This window comes from Lates calcarifer, linkage group LG20 (assembly GCF_001640805.2).
Source record: "Lates calcarifer isolate ASB-BC8 linkage group LG20, TLL_Latcal_v3, whole genome shotgun sequence".
Classification (NCBI taxonomy): Eukaryota; Metazoa; Chordata; class Actinopteri; family Centropomidae; genus Lates; species Lates calcarifer.
Window position 1 is genome coordinate 15202693 of NC_066852.1, and position 19427 is coordinate 15222119.

General features: G+C 39.9%; 2 protein-coding genes across 16 annotated transcripts; one reads left to right on the top strand and one right to left on the bottom strand.

Moving 5' to 3' along the window:
* Window positions 1-752: 752 nt before the first annotated feature.
* mks1 (MKS transition zone complex subunit 1) lies at window positions 753-11299 on the bottom strand. 13 transcript variants are annotated; one of them, XM_051078513.1, is made up of 18 exons: window positions 10947-11299; window positions 6211-6332; window positions 5792-5844; window positions 5463-5630; window positions 5243-5343; window positions 4843-4971; window positions 4383-4487; window positions 4087-4195; window positions 3919-3975; window positions 3602-3644; window positions 3456-3518; window positions 3281-3351; window positions 3126-3195; window positions 2917-3024; window positions 2354-2487; window positions 1990-2072; window positions 1519-1616; window positions 753-1374 (listed from the first exon to the last, which is right to left on the bottom strand). In XM_051078513.1, the coding sequence occupies exons 1-18, from the start codon at window positions 11021-11023 to the stop codon at window positions 1271-1273; spliced, it is 1695 nt and encodes a 564-aa protein (XP_050934470.1). In that variant the 5' UTR covers window positions 11024-11299; the 3' UTR covers window positions 753-1270. The 13 variants fall into 13 exon arrangements, with proteins under 13 accessions (XP_050934470.1, XP_050934471.1, XP_050934469.1 ...); XM_051078514.1 differs by lacking the exon at window positions 6211-6332 and adding an exon at window positions 10714-10835; XM_051078512.1 differs by lacking the exons at window positions 5792-5844; window positions 6211-6332 and adding exons at window positions 10295-10347; window positions 10714-10835.
* Window positions 7174-18588, top strand: zw10 (zw10 kinetochore protein). Of its 3 annotated transcripts, none has more exons than XM_051078507.1 (16): window positions 7174-7417; window positions 8344-8478; window positions 13105-13206; window positions 13401-13478; window positions 13603-13762; window positions 14245-14397; window positions 14589-14786; window positions 15031-15167; window positions 15285-15467; window positions 15670-15893; window positions 16248-16319; window positions 16420-16589; window positions 16743-16873; window positions 17000-17131; window positions 17472-17674; window positions 17893-18588. In XM_051078507.1, exons 1-16 carry the CDS (start codon window positions 7313-7315, stop codon window positions 18011-18013), a joined length of 2304 nt encoding a protein of 767 aa, XP_050934464.1. In that variant the 5' UTR covers window positions 7174-7312; the 3' UTR covers window positions 18014-18588. The 3 variants fall into 3 exon arrangements, with proteins under 3 accessions (XP_050934464.1, XP_050934463.1, XP_018548048.1); XM_051078506.1 differs by lacking the exon at window positions 8344-8478 and adding an exon at window positions 12847-12981; XM_018692532.2 differs by lacking the exons at window positions 7174-7417; window positions 8344-8478 and adding exons at window positions 11695-11920; window positions 12847-12981.
* Window positions 18589-19427: the final 839 nt, after the last annotated feature.

Genomic DNA, 19427 nt, shown 5'->3' on the forward strand with positions numbered 1-19427 from the left:
ATGGATGTTATATGGTTTGAATCTGTGAAAAGTAAAAATGCACCACACTGTTTATGTTCGTAAAGTACCGAAAACATCACGCACAGCTGTGGTGGCAGTTACACCACCCATGACCGACGGCAGCCACTTGATGCTGACAGATCAATCTACTCCACTGTCGTTTAGGTTCACAAGTCTTACGAATCAATACACGCGGTGTATCTAAGGTCAGATTTACATTTACAGGCCATAGAATCGTGGATCTCGGGCGTGACTGGTCATGGTGCTGAAATGTCCTATTATTATGAATGTAGCACGAGAGGGAAGGTTTGGTTGGGATCTCAGTGATGTCCTGAATGTCAGCGTGGAAACCAGAGAAACACAAGTATGATCAGAAATATGCATCTCAAGTAAAAAAAAAAAAAAAAAAGTACAGTGGCTCATTGTACAGAATTGGCGCTTCCAGGCTGTGACAATACTATATGACAATATATCAAAGTGTATTTTATGCACTCACTGTCTTCTGTGTCACTAGTTAGAAACAGTAACATGTGGCACTTTACAGCTAGTACACCCTTCATGTGGGTGTACTAGCTCTAAGTGTCGCCTCTAAGTGTCCATCTGCCCAGCTTTGCTATTTGAGTTGAAGCTTTTGCATTGAACAGTAGATTGAACCAAGAACCTGCTGAATGCTCTGGTGGTATTTGACTCCAAACAGCATATAACCTGCACTCCAGTTACTAAATGATGCTCTTCACAAACTCAGATACCTCTTGCTGTTTGTATAAAAAGTTTATATTACAACACATGTGATACATGCAACTGTGGAAAATACAATTTAAATCCAATCCATTATTTCATTGTCTCTTACATCAGAAAAGAAAAGAAGAAAAGAAAATGTCTGTTACTCTGAAAATAAAGACTATTTGATAATCTGAGACAAACACAGACTATACAATGAATACAGTGTGTGGCAATACCATACTAAACAGGCATATTGGCATTGCTCCTTTACCACATCACTACCATGTGAATCCATACTGTACCCCAATTATTACCCCTCCCAACATGCTAGCTGTCTTTACTAAGAATAAATAGACACTCTTTTCTTTTCCCTGACTCGTTACATTATATCCTTCTTCTATGTTATCAGCAAGACACAGACAATGTGCAATATTTGAAATGGCAATTAATATTTCACCTCAGTTTTAAACCTAAAATTATTATGTGTAAGCGATTTGGGCACTTAAATATATGTGACAGAATGACAGTCCCACAGTGTTTTTCACAGCTACGCAGAGGATTCGATTTGGAGTTGGGAGGTGGTGGTGACAAGGTCTCTGGGAAGACTTTCTCTGGCCTCTTGCATCTTTCTCCTGGCCCTCTGGAAGGCCTCTGAGAGAGAAAACAATACACACAATATACATACTCAATGCAAGCTATTCTCCCATTCAACTTAGTCTTCAAACTGATCCTTACATCTCCAGAACTAAAGCTACATGGAGCTCTGAATAACTACTTCGGAGTGAATGTCTTTACCCAGGATGGTGCAGACAGCTCCTTCCTGACTAAATCCTCCCAAATGGTCAAAGACTTTCTGCCTCCTCTTCTTCATCTTGGCGGCATCAACAAAGGACCTGAAACATACACAACATGGATATAATAAACCACACATTCAGCCACAGCACAGGAAAGTAAATCATAATAAATAAAATATTAAGCTAAAAAACTGTGCACAAATAAATACAGAGGTTTATAACTATTTTTTATAATATCTTTGATATACATTATGATGTTCACATCTTGCACCATGCAACAATGATGACAATAAACAGTTCTAGATGTGGCTGCTTCCCTAATAATTCACAGTGATGTGGGAGACATGTGGGACACTGTAGATGCATCAGGCTACAGGGCTCCTTAATAAATCTTTAACATGCAGAAATACATCAACAGCAGAAATGTAATGCTTTGTCCCTTAAGTGCTGGTTTAACCTGAGTTTGACTTACTTGGCTTGCTGGATGCAGTGCAGATTAAAGGTGACACTTCCTGTGGTTTCAGTGCAAAAGCCAAAGCGACTCAGCCTCTCTCCCTACAGACAAAAAAAAAAAAAAAAACATTCCTCAGTATCATTATTGGCATAGTAGGAAAACGGATATAAACAGTACAGACTCCAAAATATCCTCAAAATAATTGTTGCATTTGTGTCAAGTAACTATCTAGTGATTCCCCTTCGAGTTTCCATTCAGCATTAACATAAAGCAATAATACAAGTGGAAAAATATGATTATTTGGCATCAGAAAATGAAAATGCTTAATTTATACACATCCACTCATCATCCCCAGAGAGCTTCCACAGAGGTCTGAGCCTACCTTGAAGGTCCCTGGTATTCGGACGTAGCTGTGGTCTTCAAGCTCTGGAGACCCTCCAATAAAGAAGCGTCTCAGAGCAGAGACTGTCCCCGTCTGAAGGGGTCTCCACGTATGGCATGTTATTGTATGTTTACCTGGTGCACACACACAAAACATGTGGGCAAACAAGACTAAGGACTTGATGAATTAATTTACAGAACACATAGATGCTTTGTTTTGTAAGTGAATTTTGTGATTAGTTCAGCATCTACACTTCTAATCCCAAAATGTACCTTAATGAAATAAGTCTCCTCTGAAATTTTATTTACCCAGAATCTAAATTTAGAATGGATAAAAACATCTAGTAAATGTTAATTTCAGCTGAAGTGAGTGGCTGATTATTTTAGTTATCAAATGATGAATAATTAACTGCAGGTACTTTGAAAACTCTTGGTCAAACAGATTTGAATACGTAACCTTGGGCTTAAGGAAGTTATAAATAAAGATTGATCTATCAATTGGGAAACTCCTCAGCAAATTAACTGATAATGAAATCCTAAATCCTTATTCAGTACACAGCATACCAGGCATAGCAGGAAAAAGCAGATAGCCGTAGCCTTCAGTTCGATAGCACTGCCAGGAGTCCAGAGATAGAACCTTGAAGTAGAGCACTGGCCACTGGGGAATTGATTCTGAAACAGGGCACAAACTCATTTATCAGTCTAAATAAACAAAATCACTAGAATTTTACATGCATTAAAATTATTTCAGCACAATACTCCATGATACTAACCCTCACTCTCTTTTTCACTCATGTAGAAAGCCTCAAAGCTGAATGGGTAACTGAAGAAAGCTACATTTTCCTGTTGGCAGAGAGACTGTGAGTGTGACAGATCTCAGTGGACACACTCTGAGGTTGTTCACCAGTTTCTTTTACAGCATACACACCTTCCCTAGTGTTTTGGTTCTGCAGGTCTGGGTAACCCCTGAGAGAGACTGGAACGGCAAGCTGGACCAATCTGTAACAAGCAAGAATAATATATAGTTGAATAAACTGAAGTTAGTTAAGCTAATTATCAATGTATCACAATGTAAATAGTGGCATAAACGGTATGTAACTCACTGTTGGGTAGTTCCATGAAGAAGTGGATGTATAAGTTATCATATTCAAAGCCTTTAGCTGAGACTGGGTAGAAAGAAGAAGGAGGCTTAATTACCAAAGATTTTTAATTTAGAAAGGTGAAGTGTGAGCACAGCCTTCCTACTCACCTATCTCTCCGTTCATAAGGTAACGCAGAATACCTACAGGAGGCTAGAAGAGAGATATCTGATTAGTACAAAAGCCAATTATGGACTACCATCAAAACTATTAAGTAGCCAGTGTAACATTTTGAATCTAATCTAGTGTTAATACTTAATCAATCATTTCAGTTATTTTTCAAGCAATAAACACCAAACGTTTGTTGCTACAGCTTCTCTTATGTGAGGATTTGCTGCTTTTTGTTGTCACAGGTTTTAGACAAAGTGAGCAATTTAAATATGTAACCTCGGACTCTGGGAAACTATAGCCCAGTTAAATGACTTACCATTTCAAAGTCCTGTCCAACGAGGCTAGTGAGGTACTCCTTGTGCCTTACGTACAGCTACAAACAGAGAAAGTACATACATTATGTTTGACCACATAATCATTAACCTGAACACGACTGTCTAAAGTTATACTATTAAATTCTACAAGGTGATGAAGATGAACTCACATCTTTGTACATGTTCTGCTCCCTGTCCTTCTCCTCTGGTTTCATGGTTGTGGATACGTTCTCCACAGTCAGACGCCAAACTTCTCTCTTTTCCCCCTCTGTTACAATCCTGCTCAACAGCACACACACCATAACAGTTTTCTATCATATAATCATATACTCCTTTATCTTAATGATAAAGACAGTTATGTTTTCTTTGTTTCCACAATATATTTCAGTCTGGACTGAAGTGGCGGACTTTAAGTTGCTAGCATGTTATAGTCAATGCTGGACCTACTATAATGTATTGAACTTGCCTGTAGGGCTCTTTGCCTTTGTTGAAATCTGGTTTTACAATGACAGTTCCAGTGCCGTCTGTTTTTATGGTTACCAGCAGAGATTCATTCTCTTTCTGTCCAAGCCTGAGAGAGCAAATACATTGAGATAAAATCACAACTGAACCACACAACATGCACAGTTAGATTTTCATTTACACTGTCAGGGAAATCTGGTAATAGCAAAAGGTTCTTTGACTTGCTCACAAAAACATCCATACTGTATATTGCATATCACACTTTGCAGTTTGACAGAAGGGATACCTGTGATATGATGTCATCATCCAGATGACATATCCATATATAGATCACATGTTAATACCAGGTGGAAACTGATGAATGAAACTAATGAATGAGTCTGTTTTTTGCCATGCTGAGAGCTTAATTTCCCAAATAAGGACTGACCTGAACAGAAATTAGTTCTCTGTGGTTATGGTCTTACCTTCCAGATGGGCCCAGGTCTCCCATGATGTGCATAGTCTGCATTGAATTATTCACCACATGACTGTTCTTCACAAACTCCTCCGTGGGCTCCCAGTTGATGATTTTTGACTTAGGGATACTACAGTCCCTGCAACACACACCGGTTCATCCTATCACATGACTGTTCAAAGCATTTCAAGTCCCATCTGTGAGCATTAATAAGCATCATTTGGATTAAAGTTTCTTGATGAAATCTGATCCTAGCTGCACTACAGTCACACAAGTTAATGCAAATATTGTTCCACAGACAGAGTTAGTTACAAAGAGACAGACAGAATTATACAGAATATAAAATTTCTCAGTGGAAGACAATCTGGGTTATCAGTCCATTTAAATAAGTGAGCTGGCGGTTCACCTACATGGTGCGTCTGTCCTGTCGTCTGTGTCTGACACTGGCCATCCTTTCAGCCAGGAAAGTGGGGCTGGATTTGGTTGTGGTCAGTAAATCAGTGGAGTGCTGCTTACAGGAGCAGAAACAAAACACTACTCACAAACACGGCTGTAGACAGTAATTGTAGAATTTGCGGTTTCACATTCATTTTTACAGAACTTACACTGTAAGGGTGGAGAGAGACCTACCAGTTGGTGGAATGGAAGACAGTTGGTGTAGCGATCATGATCAGTGTATGTGAAAATCCTGTGATTTCGTCGGCCCTTAGCTCTGTTCAGTGCCTTGACCTCTGTGTGGTACTGTCGGTCCAGAGGGGTCTGACATGCTGACTCATTCTGGAACAGCTCCATCTCATACTGGCTCCACAGACAGAGGGGACATGACAGTAAGGAAGAGGGATTCATAAACAGAACAAAAAGAAATAAATCTAGCTTTAACTCTTGACCTTAACCCACTTTAACCTACAAGATGTTTACCATTATAATTTGCTGTGGGGTGAGGATATTAAACACTCTACCTGACTGAAGAGTTTCTCCTGCCAGCCCACCACCAGTTCCTCCTCATTATCCCCTGGTGACACAATAACAGAAATGTCAAGTTATTAGAATATGCTTTGAAGGAAACATCCATGTGTACATGTATAAATAATTAAATAATAATTTTTTTCTCCCCGATGACCACAACTTGTATCTGACCTAAAATTCTCCACCAACAGCAGCGGAAATACTCTATAATTAACAAAGACAGGTCGTTTTGAATAAGAGTCAAAGCTTCTACTAAACTACTTCCTGTTAGTTGCCAGTAATGTCAGTACCTATTTATTTTGTCACGGCTCTTTCATCTGATATTTAAAACCACTGAGTAGTTGAGCAGTATTCTTCCTATCGAAACCAACATTATCGTTCATTCATCTCCCTGCATCAGAAGTAACATTACCTGTCTGGCCTTGTGAGGTGAGGGTTTCCAGTTCAATAGCTCCTCTGTCTTGCTGGGACAGAACTTCTTGCTGGAGGTGCTGCGAGAGGGCTGCTGTGGAGGTCACCCTCTCTATACGCACCCTAAAGTGGGGAAACAAATAGATACCATGTTGAAATAACGTGTCCAGAGTAATGTTAGCACACTGGAGTTCTGTAGCTAAGCTAATGTTAACGTTACCTTTAGCTACTTACTTTATTTTCAAGTTTTTGACAGCATCCCGGGACCGATACACAGCTTCTCCGGTGTCTGTGTTCCAACAGTCTGCCATTAATATTTAGCAAGGAAACATACAAACGCTGATGGTCAGAGGTTAGCTATAGCTGGAACACAGATAGTTTTAGTAGTTTTTTTAGTAGTCTTTTAACGGAGTCACAGTAACTCACGGCGTTTGCAAATCAAACTGAAAAGAATGCCAGCGACAAATGAATATCAATGTTGCAGATTAAAGCTACAATGAGAAGCTAACAAACTAACAATAAGCAAAAAGCACGGCAAACGGATAGTTGTCGTTGCCATAGAGATAATGGCAGTTCTTCTTCTTTTGTTTTTCAGGAGCATTACTGCCGCCTACTGAGCTGGAGTTTGACAGAAAACAAGAGACCAGTTTTGTGACGTTTTATAGATCAAACAATTAATCGATAAATTGAGAAAATTATTGGTCGATTATTTGATAATGAAAATAATAAACAGTTGCATCTCTGTTCAAACTATATTACCAATTAAGTACGTATTTTTTCTTTTAAATCGCTCATCAATTTTATTTATTTTCCATGCTACATTCCTGGAACATGAGGGGTTGGACTGAAAGTTTTAGGTAGCCTACACGAAGTTCACGATTCACCCTCTGATAGGCGGGTTATACACTCTCCTAACGTTTGGGGGCGGTAATGGTACAAAATAGCAGCAATTTGTCATTCACGAAAAAACGAAGAAGAAGACGGAGGGCGGAGGATCCAGCGGCCGACATCTCGGAACCAATCACAGCGCCTGGCGGGTCTTGAGTTGTTGTGCTGACCTGTACCTGTCTCACTTTTGTAAAATATTATAACGTTTCTATATCATGTCGTCGTTTGTGACTGAAGTGCTCGCCAGCTCTGGCAAACTGGAGAAAGAGGATTTGTCCAGTAAAATAAGCAAAATGTCGCGCAAGGTGGAGGATACAAAGGTAATCCATTAGCTAGCCTAGCATTAGCTGCGCCAAATAAAGTTTGAACTGGTGTTAGCTGTTAGTGCTAACATTGACAGCCATGAAATTTCACTCATCCGTTGACCAGCGTCGGCTAGATTTTTACGGTGCTCCCTGAAATAACACTCAGCCGCGAATAAACATTAGCGACACCATTAACGGATGCAAGGTGGACTATCCAGCGAGTTTACTGCATTTTCGTTAGCAAGACTTAGCTAGCCATATGTGGTGCCGTCTAACTATCTACGTGGCTTCAGTACATACAAAGTGTACAACGTGAGGGCACATTTGAAACCTCAAGAAAATTGCTTTACATTATATTAGCGCCCAGCCAAAAGTAAAAAATAACAACCTTTCTTCTTAGCTTAACGTTCTTCAAGGGCAACGTTAGAAGACACAGGCTTGATGCCAAAAAGCACTAACACCTATGACGAAGCTTAAAACAGCCGAATAGTAGTATATCAGTTGCTAAAATAGAGTGATAAGTTGACTATCTTTGTAAGATTGTCTTGTTTATGAAAACCGTTAAGAAACCATGTGTTTTTTGTTTGTTTGTGTTTTTGGTAATGGCTCCAAATCAGTTTTTTTAAACATAGGTATGTATGAACAGTAGTAAAGGGGCATAAACAACAGATCAAGAGAAAATTTACCGTTTTATGGTCTCTTTTTAGTAATTGTCTTTTATCAAGCAGTAATGGCAAAGGTTTTCTGATCCCATCCTCTCAAATATGAGTGTTTATTGTAAGTGAATTCACCTTTTTTTGTGAAGTAGTAATTCATTTGTGAAGTGATCATGTGTACAAACCAGAGTGATTTTTATCAGTTTATTAACACTAACTGCTGCTTTAAGCACAATGACAACTTTTCTATTAACTCTTTTCTTCTGACATGATTGTTTTGCAAAGGAAGAAGTATGTGACATGATAAATAAGAGATATGGTGACTTCCTACCTAGTCTTCAAGGATCTGAGGAGCTGATGGTACAGGTTGACGAGGTCTCCAAAGAAATGGATATGCTCAAAAATTGCATCGAGAATGAGGTATGTGTCAAACAGTGATACTGAGGTCCATTGAAAGAGCAGAACAAACTGGGTTCAGTTTTTTCTAAAGTTATACTATTAAATTCTACAAGGTGATGAAGATGAACTCACATCTTTGTACATGTTCTGCTCCCTGTCCTTCTCCTCTGGTTTCATGGTTGTGGATACGTTCTCCACAGTCAGACGCCAAACTTCTCTCTTTTCCCCCTCTGTTACAATCCTGCTCAACAGCACACACACCATAACAGTTTTCTATCATATAATCATATACTCCTTTATCTTAATGATAAAGACAGTTATGTTTTCTTTGTTTCCACAATATATTTCAGTCTGGACTGAAGTGGCGGACTTTAAGTTGCTAGCATGTTATAGTCAATGCTGGACCTACTATAATGTATTGAACTTGCCTGTAGGGCTCTTTGCCTTTGTTGAAATCTGGTTTTACAATGACAGTTCCAGTGCCGTCTGTTTTTATGGTTACCAGCAGAGATTCATTCTCTTTCTGTCCAAGCCTGAGAGAGCAAATACATTGAGATAAAATCACAACTGAACCACACAACATGCACAGTTAGATTTTCATTTACACTGTCAGGGAAATCTGGTAATAGCAAAAGGTTCTTTGACTTGCTCACAAAAACATCCATACTGTATATTGCATATCACACTTTGCAGTTTGACAGAAGGGATACCTGTGATATGATGTCATCATCCAGATGACATATCCATATATAGATCACATGTTAATACCAGGTGGAAACTGATGAATGAAACTAATGAATGAGTCTGTTTTTTGCCATGCTGAGAGCTTAATTTCCCAAATAAGGACTGACCTGAACAGAAATTAGTTCTCTGTGGTTATGGTCTTACCTTCCAGATGGGCCCAGGTCTCCCATGATGTGCATAGTCTGCATTGAATTATTCACCACATGACTGTTCTTCACAAACTCCTCCGTGGGCTCCCAGTTGATGATTTTTGACTTAGGGATACTACAGTCCCTGCAACACACACCGGTTCATCCTATCACATGACTGTTCAAAGCATTTCAAGTCCCATCTGTGAGCATTAATAAGCATCATTTGGATTAAAGTTTCTTGATGAAATCTGATCCTAGCTGCACTACAGTCACACAAGTTAATGCAAATATTGTTCCACAGACAGAGTTAGTTACAAAGAGACAGACAGAATTATACAGAATATAAAATTTCTCAGTGGAAGACAATCTGGGTTATCAGTCCATTTAAATAAGTGAGCTGGCGGTTCACCTACATGGTGCGTCTGTCCTGTCGTCTGTGTCTGACACTGGCCATCCTTTCAGCCAGGAAAGTGGGGCTGGATTTGGTTGTGGTCAGTAAATCAGTGGAGTGCTGCTTACAGGAGCAGAAACAAAACACTACTCACAAACACGGCTGTAGACAGTAATTGTAGAATTTGCGGTTTCACATTCATTTTTACAGAACTTACACTGTAAGGGTGGAGAGAGACCTACCAGTTGGTGGAATGGAAGACAGTTGGTGTAGCGATCATGATCAGTGTATGTGAAAATCCTGTGATTTCGTCGGCCCTTAGCTCTGTTCAGTGCCTTGACCTCTGTGTGGTACTGTCGGTCCAGAGGGGTCTGACATGCTGACTCATTCTGGAACAGCTCCATCTCATACTGGCTCCACAGACAGAGGGGACATGACAGTAAGGAAGAGGGATTCATAAACAGAACAAAAAGAAATAAATCTAGCTTTAACTCTTGACCTTAACCCACTTTAACCTACAAGATGTTTACCATTATAATTTGCTGTGGGGTGAGGATATTAAACACTCTACCTGACTGAAGAGTTTCTCCTGCCAGCCCACCACCAGTTCCTCCTCATTATCCCCTGGTGACACAATAACAGAAATGTCAAGTTATTAGAATATGCTTTGAAGGAAACATCCATGTGTACATGTATAAATAATTAAATAATAATTTTTTTCTCCCCGATGACCACAACTTGTATCTGACCTAAAATTCTCCACCAACAGCAGCGGAAATACTCTATAATTAACAAAGACAGGTCGTTTTGAATAAGAGTCAAAGCTTCTACTAAACTACTTCCTGTTAGTTGCCAGTAATGTCAGTACCTATTTATTTTGTCACGGCTCTTTCATCTGATATTTAAAACCACTGAGTAGTTGAGCAGTATTCTTCCTATCGAAACCAACATTATCGTTCATTCATCTCCCTGCATCAGAAGTAACATTACCTGTCTGGCCTTGTGAGGTGAGGGTTTCCAGTTCAATAGCTCCTCTGTCTTGCTGGGACAGAACTTCTTGCTGGAGGTGCTGCGAGAGGGCTGCTGTGGAGGTCACCCTCTCTATACGCACCCTAAAGTGGGGAAACAAATAGATACCATGTTGAAATAACGTGTCCAGAGTAATGTTAGCACACTGGAGTTCTGTAGCTAAGCTAATGTTAACGTTACCTTTAGCTACTTACTTTATTTTCAAGTTTTTGACAGCATCCCGGGACCGATACACAGCTTCTCCGGTGTCTGTGTTCCAACAGTCTGCCATTAATATTTAGCAAGGAAACATACAAACGCTGATGGTCAGAGGTTAGCTATAGCTGGAACACAGATAGTTTTAGTAGTTTTTTTAGTAGTCTTTTAACGGAGTCACAGTAACTCACGGCGTTTGCAAATCAAACTGAAAAGAATGCCAGCGACAAATGAATATCAATGTTGCAGATTAAAGCTACAATGAGAAGCTAACAAACTAACAATAAGCAAAAAGCACGGCAAACGGATAGTTGTCGTTGCCATAGAGATAATGGCAGTTCTTCTTCTTTTGTTTTTCAGGAGCATTACTGCCGCCTACTGAGCTGGAGTTTGACAGAAAACAAGAGACCAGTTTTGTGACGTTTTATAGATCAAACAATTAATCGATAAATTGAGAAAATTATTGGTCGATTATTTGATAATGAAAATAATAAACAGTTGCATCTCTGTTCAAACTATATTACCAATTAAGTACGTATTTTTTCTTTTAAATCGCTCATCAATTTTATTTATTTTCCATGCTACATTCCTGGAACATGAGGGGTTGGACTGAAAGTTTTAGGTAGCCTACACGAAGTTCACGATTCACCCTCTGATAGGCGGGTTATACACTCTCCTAACGTTTGGGGGCGGTAATGGTACAAAATAGCAGCAATTTGTCATTCACGAAAAAACGAAGAAGAAGACGGAGGGCGGAGGATCCAGCGGCCGACATCTCGGAACCAATCACAGCGCCTGGCGGGTCTTGAGTTGTTGTGCTGACCTGTACCTGTCTCACTTTTGTAAAATATTATAACGTTTCTATATCATGTCGTCGTTTGTGACTGAAGTGCTCGCCAGCTCTGGCAAACTGGAGAAAGAGGATTTGTCCAGTAAAATAAGCAAAATGTCGCGCAAGGTGGAGGATACAAAGGTAATCCATTAGCTAGCCTAGCATTAGCTGCGCCAAATAAAGTTTGAACTGGTGTTAGCTGTTAGTGCTAACATTGACAGCCATGAAATTTCACTCATCCGTTGACCAGCGTCGGCTAGATTTTTACGGTGCTCCCTGAAATAACACTCAGCCGCGAATAAACATTAGCGACACCATTAACGGATGCAAGGTGGACTATCCAGCGAGTTTACTGCATTTTCGTTAGCAAGACTTAGCTAGCCATATGTGGTGCCGTCTAACTATCTACGTGGCTTCAGTACATACAAAGTGTACAACGTGAGGGCACATTTGAAACCTCAAGAAAATTGCTTTACATTATATTAGCGCCCAGCCAAAAGTAAAAAATAACAACCTTTCTTCTTAGCTTAACGTTCTTCAAGGGCAACGTTAGAAGACACAGGCTTGATGCCAAAAAGCACTAACACCTATGACGAAGCTTAAAACAGCCGAATAGTAGTATATCAGTTGCTAAAATAGAGTGATAAGTTGACTATCTTTGTAAGATTGTCTTGTTTATGAAAACCGTTAAGAAACCATGTGTTTTTTGTTTGTTTGTGTTTTTGGTAATGGCTCCAAATCAGTTTTTTTAAACATAGGTATGTATGAACAGTAGTAAAGGGGCATAAACAACAGATCAAGAGAAAATTTACCGTTTTATGGTCTCTTTTTAGTAATTGTCTTTTATCAAGCAGTAATGGCAAAGGTTTTCTGATCCCATCCTCTCAAATATGAGTGTTTATTGTAAGTGAATTCACCTTTTTTTGTGAAGTAGTAATTCATTTGTGAAGTGATCATGTGTACAAACCAGAGTGATTTTTATCAGTTTATTAACACTAACTGCTGCTTTAAGCACAATGACAACTTTTCTATTAACTCTTTTCTTCTGACATGATTGTTTTGCAAAGGAAGAAGTATGTGACATGATAAATAAGAGATATGGTGACTTCCTACCTAGTCTTCAAGGATCTGAGGAGCTGATGGTACAGGTTGACGAGGTCTCCAAAGAAATGGATATGCTCAAAAATTGCATCGAGAATGAGGTATGTGTCAAACAGTGATACTGAGGTCCATTGAAAGAGCAGAACAAACTGGGTTCAGTTTTTCTTTTGGACATTTTTACAGCAGTGCCATAGTTTTTTGACTGGTTGGTGTTGTGAATGCAGGTGCAGCAGAATATCCACGTGGCTGTGGCTGAATATGCAAAGCTGAAGCAGCAGCTGGAGAAAAATACTATCATCATAACAATGCTAGGACACCTAAAAGAGGTACATCATACATGTAGTTTATTATGTCAAAAGTAATGTTTTATATAGTCATTTGTAAATGGTGACAAAATGCCCAAATTATGAACATATTATATACAAAATAAAATAAACTGACATAATGAATCTTTAAAATTATAAGGGGGCTAATTTGAAGAGAATGTTTCTGTGGTTGTAATTTCCTCTGTGTGACTCAGTTTCACAATGCAATGGAGGAGTTCAACAAAGCTTTACTGGAGAAGAAATATGTTGATGCAGCCAACCAGCTGGAAAGGGTAAGAGCTGCTTACTTCATGTCCACACAGCTGTACCTCTAATCTGAACAAAGACTGGGCAATTAATTGAAAACTGACAAAAACCAAGATAATAAAGATCCTTCTCTGTCCATATTTTTTCTAGGCAAGATCCAGTGTGGATTCGCTGAAGGGCTGGAAGACGTCCCAGCTGCCGCTGCTCAGTGCTCTCAGCTCTGAGCTGACGGTGCAGAGAGAAAACTTAATTTACCACATGGGGGATGAATGGAAGCGCCTCGTCATCTGGAGGTTACCGTCCTCAAAGGGTAAGACTCCTTTAGAAAACTGGTTGAAATTTTCATTTTCAAATGTTGTACCAGTGCAACTATATGAAGTATACTCTGTGCCATGTTGCCAAGTATGAACATATTGCTACAAAGAATAGTTTCATTAACAAAATAAGCCAAACTTGTCAAATCTAACAGCAATCAGTGTTATCTTAAAGGTACACTTAAAGGCTATGCTTTGAATTGATTTTCCTCCATAGAGTATCTACTTGTGGCTGAATATGTGATACTCATCATACGGATGACTGAAAACCAACACTGGCTCTCACCTTTCACCTTACAACTACGTTAATTCCAATAATAATCTCAAAAAATAACAGAACAGCTCGTACAAAATAAACACATTTTATACACAGGTCTTTTACTTGCTAGCATTTCTTCTTTTGTATATTTCAAAAACACAGCAGCAAACCTTCCTGAACATGTTGCATTACCATTAACTGTTGGAGTTGTACCACCAGAGCCTGCAGGTCTGAAGTCCTTCCTGAAAGTGGAGCTGAACCTGAGTCATCCCTGCAGTAAGGACGGTGAACCAAGACCACATGCTTTACTGTGCTGTGTCCTGCAAGCTCTGGCCATCCAGGGAGACCTTCAGCACAAGATCAAACTCTTCAGTAAGAACAAGCAACACTGCTCGCTTTACTTTAGTACTTTCATGAGCTACTAAAAATGTGCTGTCACACCTTCCAGACACTTTATTTTGGTTGATTTGATATTCGCGGCACATGTTTTAGTGAGTTGTGACCAATGTGTAGCAAAGGTCAAAACCAGCTCAGTACCTGTTTCTGTTGTTTCTGTCGCTCAGGTCAAGTACTGTTGAAGAACATGTTGAAGCCGCTGGTGGTTTACCCGTCGCTGTCAGTGAGGGTAACAGAGCAGCAGGATGAGGGAACCACTCTGGCCTTACAGTGTTTGGAGGAGAGCCATGAGGAGCGATCTACTCCTTCACAGGTCTACAGCAAACTGCTCCTGGTGCTCAAGACTCTGCACTCACACCTGCTAGGTACAGTATGTCTGGGCCCCATATAGAAATGATGTATCAGGCATTAAGGTTGCACAGTGTCACAGTGTATTTACATCCTGATTACAGCTTTACACGTAGTTGTTTGTGTAATTTAGGTTTCAAGATGTAAACAGATGTAAACAGCATTCATTATGTATAACTCATGCTTACCTCAGACTATTTATTCTTGAAATATTACATGATAAGCTTGAGAAAGAGAAGTCAAGTGTTTGTTATTTTTCAGACGTGTCCATCTGTGATAAAAAGCTCTCTGCTATCCTGGGGGAGCTGATCTGGGAGGAAATTTCCCAGTGCATCATCCATGACTGTCTGCTCTATTCCATCCCCACCAACAGCAGTCAACTGGAGAAATATAACACTGTAAGGGCCTAACAGCACTTTGCTTAATCCAATATAATATATATTGAAGCAGCTGTGTCTATGTAAGAAATACATTTTTACTGAATATGTTTTTTTCTTGTGCATAATAAATTAAAGGTGATCAAGGAAACAGAGGAGTTTGAGAAGTCTCTTAAGGAGATGGAGTACCTGCAGGGTGACTCCACAGATCTGCTCAAATATGCCAGGGATGTCAACTGTCACTTTGCCAGCAAGAAGTGCAAGGATGTTATCGTGGCAGCTCGCAAACTCATGACCTCCAAGATGCACAACACCGTTAAAGTATGTCTGAGCTATAGGGCTAAGTTTCCCAGATAAGACTGCCATGAAATAGACCTGCTTCTATTTATGCAGAATGTAAATCCCACATTCATGCAGCTAATTCTTCTCTCTGTTCATCAGTCACACACTTGCGTGCTCCCCTGCTGATTTTTGTTTGTCTCCTTAGTTGAGTGTTTTTTTCCCCCCGACCTCCCTCCGTTAGATCGCACCAGACTCCAAGCTGCGTCTCCCCAAGCTGCCAGCGCCAAATTCAGAGGCGAAAGTGAAGCAAGAAACCACAAAGGAGGAGATAACAATGGAGAACACAAAGCAGCTGTCTGCGTGGAGTTTGTGTCTGCCAGCCTGTCGCATCAGTGAGTCAGTGCAGCAGCTGATGGAGCTGGCACTCAACACCCTGTGTGAAGCTGTCGGAAGCTCCACACAATGGTATGTTACAGAGCTCAAAGACCTTACTGTCTATTGTACTGACCTACATGTGAGTTAGGGTTGTGCCTGGCAGCACAATGTAATAGTTCAATGGAAAAACCAAGACTACCCTGACAGTAACAATTTGGTTTTATTTATGATTATTACTGACAAAAATTTTCAAAATGGTCTAAATTGAAGCAGCAGAGGCCAAAATATCCTGACATTTTGCTGGGTTAGGGTTAGGGTTAGGGTTAGACTTAGACTTCAGCTTCACTGAATCCTGCGATTTTGCTAATGTTTTTTTAATCGAATGACCAGGTGTCATCATTGAAGCAAAGTGTGAACAGTAATATGTTATGTGTTTTATTTCAGTGCATTACAACTCTTCTTCACTGTGAGAAACATTTTCCAGCTGTTCTATGATGTTGTACCAACATATCACAAGTAAGGATGTTCCCATCACATAACCTATTTCAGACCAAACAAACACGATTCCCCTGAGGGTGTTTAAGGTCGTCTCTTGTTTCTCTGCTGCTCCATCCAGGGAGAATCTGCTTAAGTTCCCTCACCTCGCTGCCATTCAACACAACAACTGCATGTACCTGGCACACCACCTTCTCACCCTGGGGCATCATTTCAGAGCTCACTTGCCACAGCCCCTCAGCGAGGGTGTTGCAACATTTGTTGACATGGTGCCTGGATTCAGGAAACTGGGTAAATAATCACCTCTTCAGCTCTCAGCCTCATTGCGTTGAAATTTGGTTTAGAAATTCAGTCGTCAGAAGCTGACTCTTTTTTGTGCCTTGACAAGACACGGTTTCATTAAGATCTCATGTGGACATTCATGGCCCACATATTTTCTTGTAGGTGCCCAGTGTTTCTTAGCACAGCTGAATGTCCAGAGAGCTGAACTGCTGGAGAGACTTTCCACGGCTCACAACTTCTGCAACCTGGATGATGAAGATAATTACATTGCAGCAAGCAAAGCAGTAAGACAGGTGAGAGGAAAGGCTTTGAAATGTGTAATGTGACTATCATAAGCCTCACTACGGCTTTATTGTTGATTCTTTCATGTATGCACTGCCTTTCATGCGTACATTTTTCACCTGTTTGTTTGATTGCAGGTCATTCATCAGCTGAAACAGTTGGGTACAGTATGGCAGGATGTCCTACCAGTCAGCATCTACTGTAAAGCCATGGGCAACCTCCTCAACACGGCCATCGCAGAGGTCATTTCCAAAATCATGATGCTAGAGGTTTGTGTGGTTTTTTTTTTTTCCCCCCATCATAGTGTATCTATGTAAATGTAAGACTCTGACATAGGACTGGGACCAGAACTGTGGGGCTCAGCTGGCTGAAGAGACATACTTGCTGCATACAAGCTGGATTCAAATAACGGTGGACTGCACAAACAATAAATGCTGGTCATTAATAAAGGCCTGGTGAGAAAAGACTGGGGAGGGTGGAAACAAATCTCCTTTAAAAAAACAAAACAAAAGAAACTCACAGAAAAGTTAAATTACCATGATAACACATGAAGATGATCAACTTTATATTATACTTGCAGATTTTATTCCTTGCTTTACCTGTCTACAGGATATTTCCTCTGAGGACGGGGAGCACCTCCACACTCTGTGCCAAACCATCATCGAGGAAGGTCCGCTGGTCTTCATCCCTCTGGCCGAGGAAAAGAAGAACAAGAAATATCAGGAGGAAGTGCCTCTTTATGTGAAGAAGTGGAGCACCTTCAAGGAGCTGGTCATCGTGCTGCGGGCCAACCTGCAGGAGATTGTCGACAGGTAAGAAAGAGACATGACGATAAAGAATAAATAGATAAAAATCTAAAACAAATAAAACATTGTCTGGGGTATTTGTGTGTATTGAAATCTGATTAAAAAAAACATTAAAAGTACTTCTCACAATGAGTAAACTGATCTTTATGAGTAAGAGAGCAACCATGCTGTTATTTCCATGGATGCATGGGACTGCCTGATTTACCCATGATTCCTCTGCACAGGTGGGCTGATGGTAAAGGGCCGTTGGCGCTGGAGTTCTCCAGTTCAGAGGTGAAGAATCTGATCCGAGCCTTGTTTCAGAACACAGAGAGGAGAGCTGTAGCTCTGACAAAAATCAAATAGACACTTGGAGCTGAACAAAATACTATAGCACTTTTTCCTCTGTGGAAAATATGACTCATGTCTTTATTCATTTCCATTTTCTGTTATGTCCATTAAACATATACACTTACATGTATATAGATTGAACAGTGTGGCTTTTTCTGGGGGTATAATCTGGTTGTAATCAATCTGCTGTATTCAGACTGCAATTAGTCCTACAGAGATTACATGAAGGCTTCTTTACATCAGCATCCCACAGACTCAGTCTTATAGCTTTGGGGGGGTTTACCATGACAAAGCCAACTGAGATTGTGTAACCATTGGCTTGCCATCTGTTGACATGTGATGTCGTATCCAGGGTTAACTTTGCTGTAACTTGTCGGTCCAACTTCATCCATGGCTCTGCTTTTCTGTCATTTCAGAAGAGAGAGTTTGTTGAGTAATGTTTGTTCAAACCTGAATGCCTCTAAATGAACATTTTGTTTTGACAAAGACCCTGGACCCTGCATCTCTTGTTGAAAAATTTCTTGTACAAGCCATTAAACCGACCTCTTCTATAATGTATTTATTATTTGTCCAAATAAACCAAAAGATTCCAGTTTTTAGAAGCTTTTCTTAACTTTTTGTTTTTATAAATATCATGACGATCTTGGTGTAAACATTTTTTTTAATCTAATTACAAAAGAATTGCAACTGCCTGTAGTATCAGGTCTCCATGCTCTAGTGTCATACTTATTGAGAATAGATATGACAGTGGTTTTGATCTTCTCATCTACCACAATACATTTAAATTTAGCTGTAATAATCAGACCTGACGTGATGACACTTGAGGTGTTGGTCCACTGACACAGCTGCCACATGCAGTGTTACTGGTTAATGAAGCTGGGGGGAGGAGATAAACAGCTGGACAGTCGCACAGCAGCTCCTCTCTCACTCCATGTGTCTGTTCATCTGATCAAACCTGATGACTTCAACAAGGAAGTTCAATTCTGGCTGCAGCAGTATTCATCTTAAGGTATGTTTTAAAAAGGTATGTGACTATTTTTCCTCTTTTTGTAATGACCTTCTCTGGAGATGTATTATCAGCTGTAGCATCCAGAAAAAACATGGTTATTTGACATTTGGTTTGTAGAAGTGACAAGGATGTTTGAATAATGATTTACATCTAACTAACCATTATTTTCATTGTCAGTCAATCCTCTGATTATCTCTTGATTAACTGATCAGTCAGTGTATAAAATAACACATTTAATTTATAAAATCACAATTTCACTGTCTCAGAGACCTCATCAAATGTTACGTCTGACCAGCAGTACAGAATTCAAACATTAATCCCACTATTATCTACGACAGTGGAAAAGCAACAAATTCCCACACTAGAGAAGCAGAAACGAGAGAACACACACACACACACACACACACACACACACACATT

Excerpts from the sequence above, each read along its gene's own strand:
- zw10 (XM_051078507.1), top strand. The coding sequence starts at position 7,313 with ATGTCGTCGTTTGTGACTGAAGTGCTCGCCAGCTCTGGCAAACTGGAG. Across the intron at positions 7,418-8,343 it reads GCAAGGTGGAGGATACAAAG|GAAGAAGTATGTGACATGAT; the intron begins GTAATCCATTAG and ends TGTTTTGCAAAG. Across the intron at positions 16,590-16,742 it reads GCCTGGATTCAGGAAACTGG|GTGCCCAGTGTTTCTTAGCA; the intron begins GTAAATAATCAC and ends ATTTTCTTGTAG.
- mks1 (XM_051078513.1), bottom strand. The coding sequence starts at position 11,023 with ATGGCAGACTGTTGGAACACAGACACCGGAGAAGCTGTGTATCGGTCC. Across the intron at positions 4,972-5,242 it reads CGACAGGACAGACGCACCAT|GGACTGTAGTATCCCTAAGT; the intron begins GTAGGTGAACCG and ends TGTGTGTTGCAG. Across the intron at positions 3,025-3,125 it reads GAGTGAAAAAGAGAGTGAGG|AATCAATTCCCCAGTGGCCA; the intron begins GTTAGTATCATG and ends GCCCTGTTTCAG.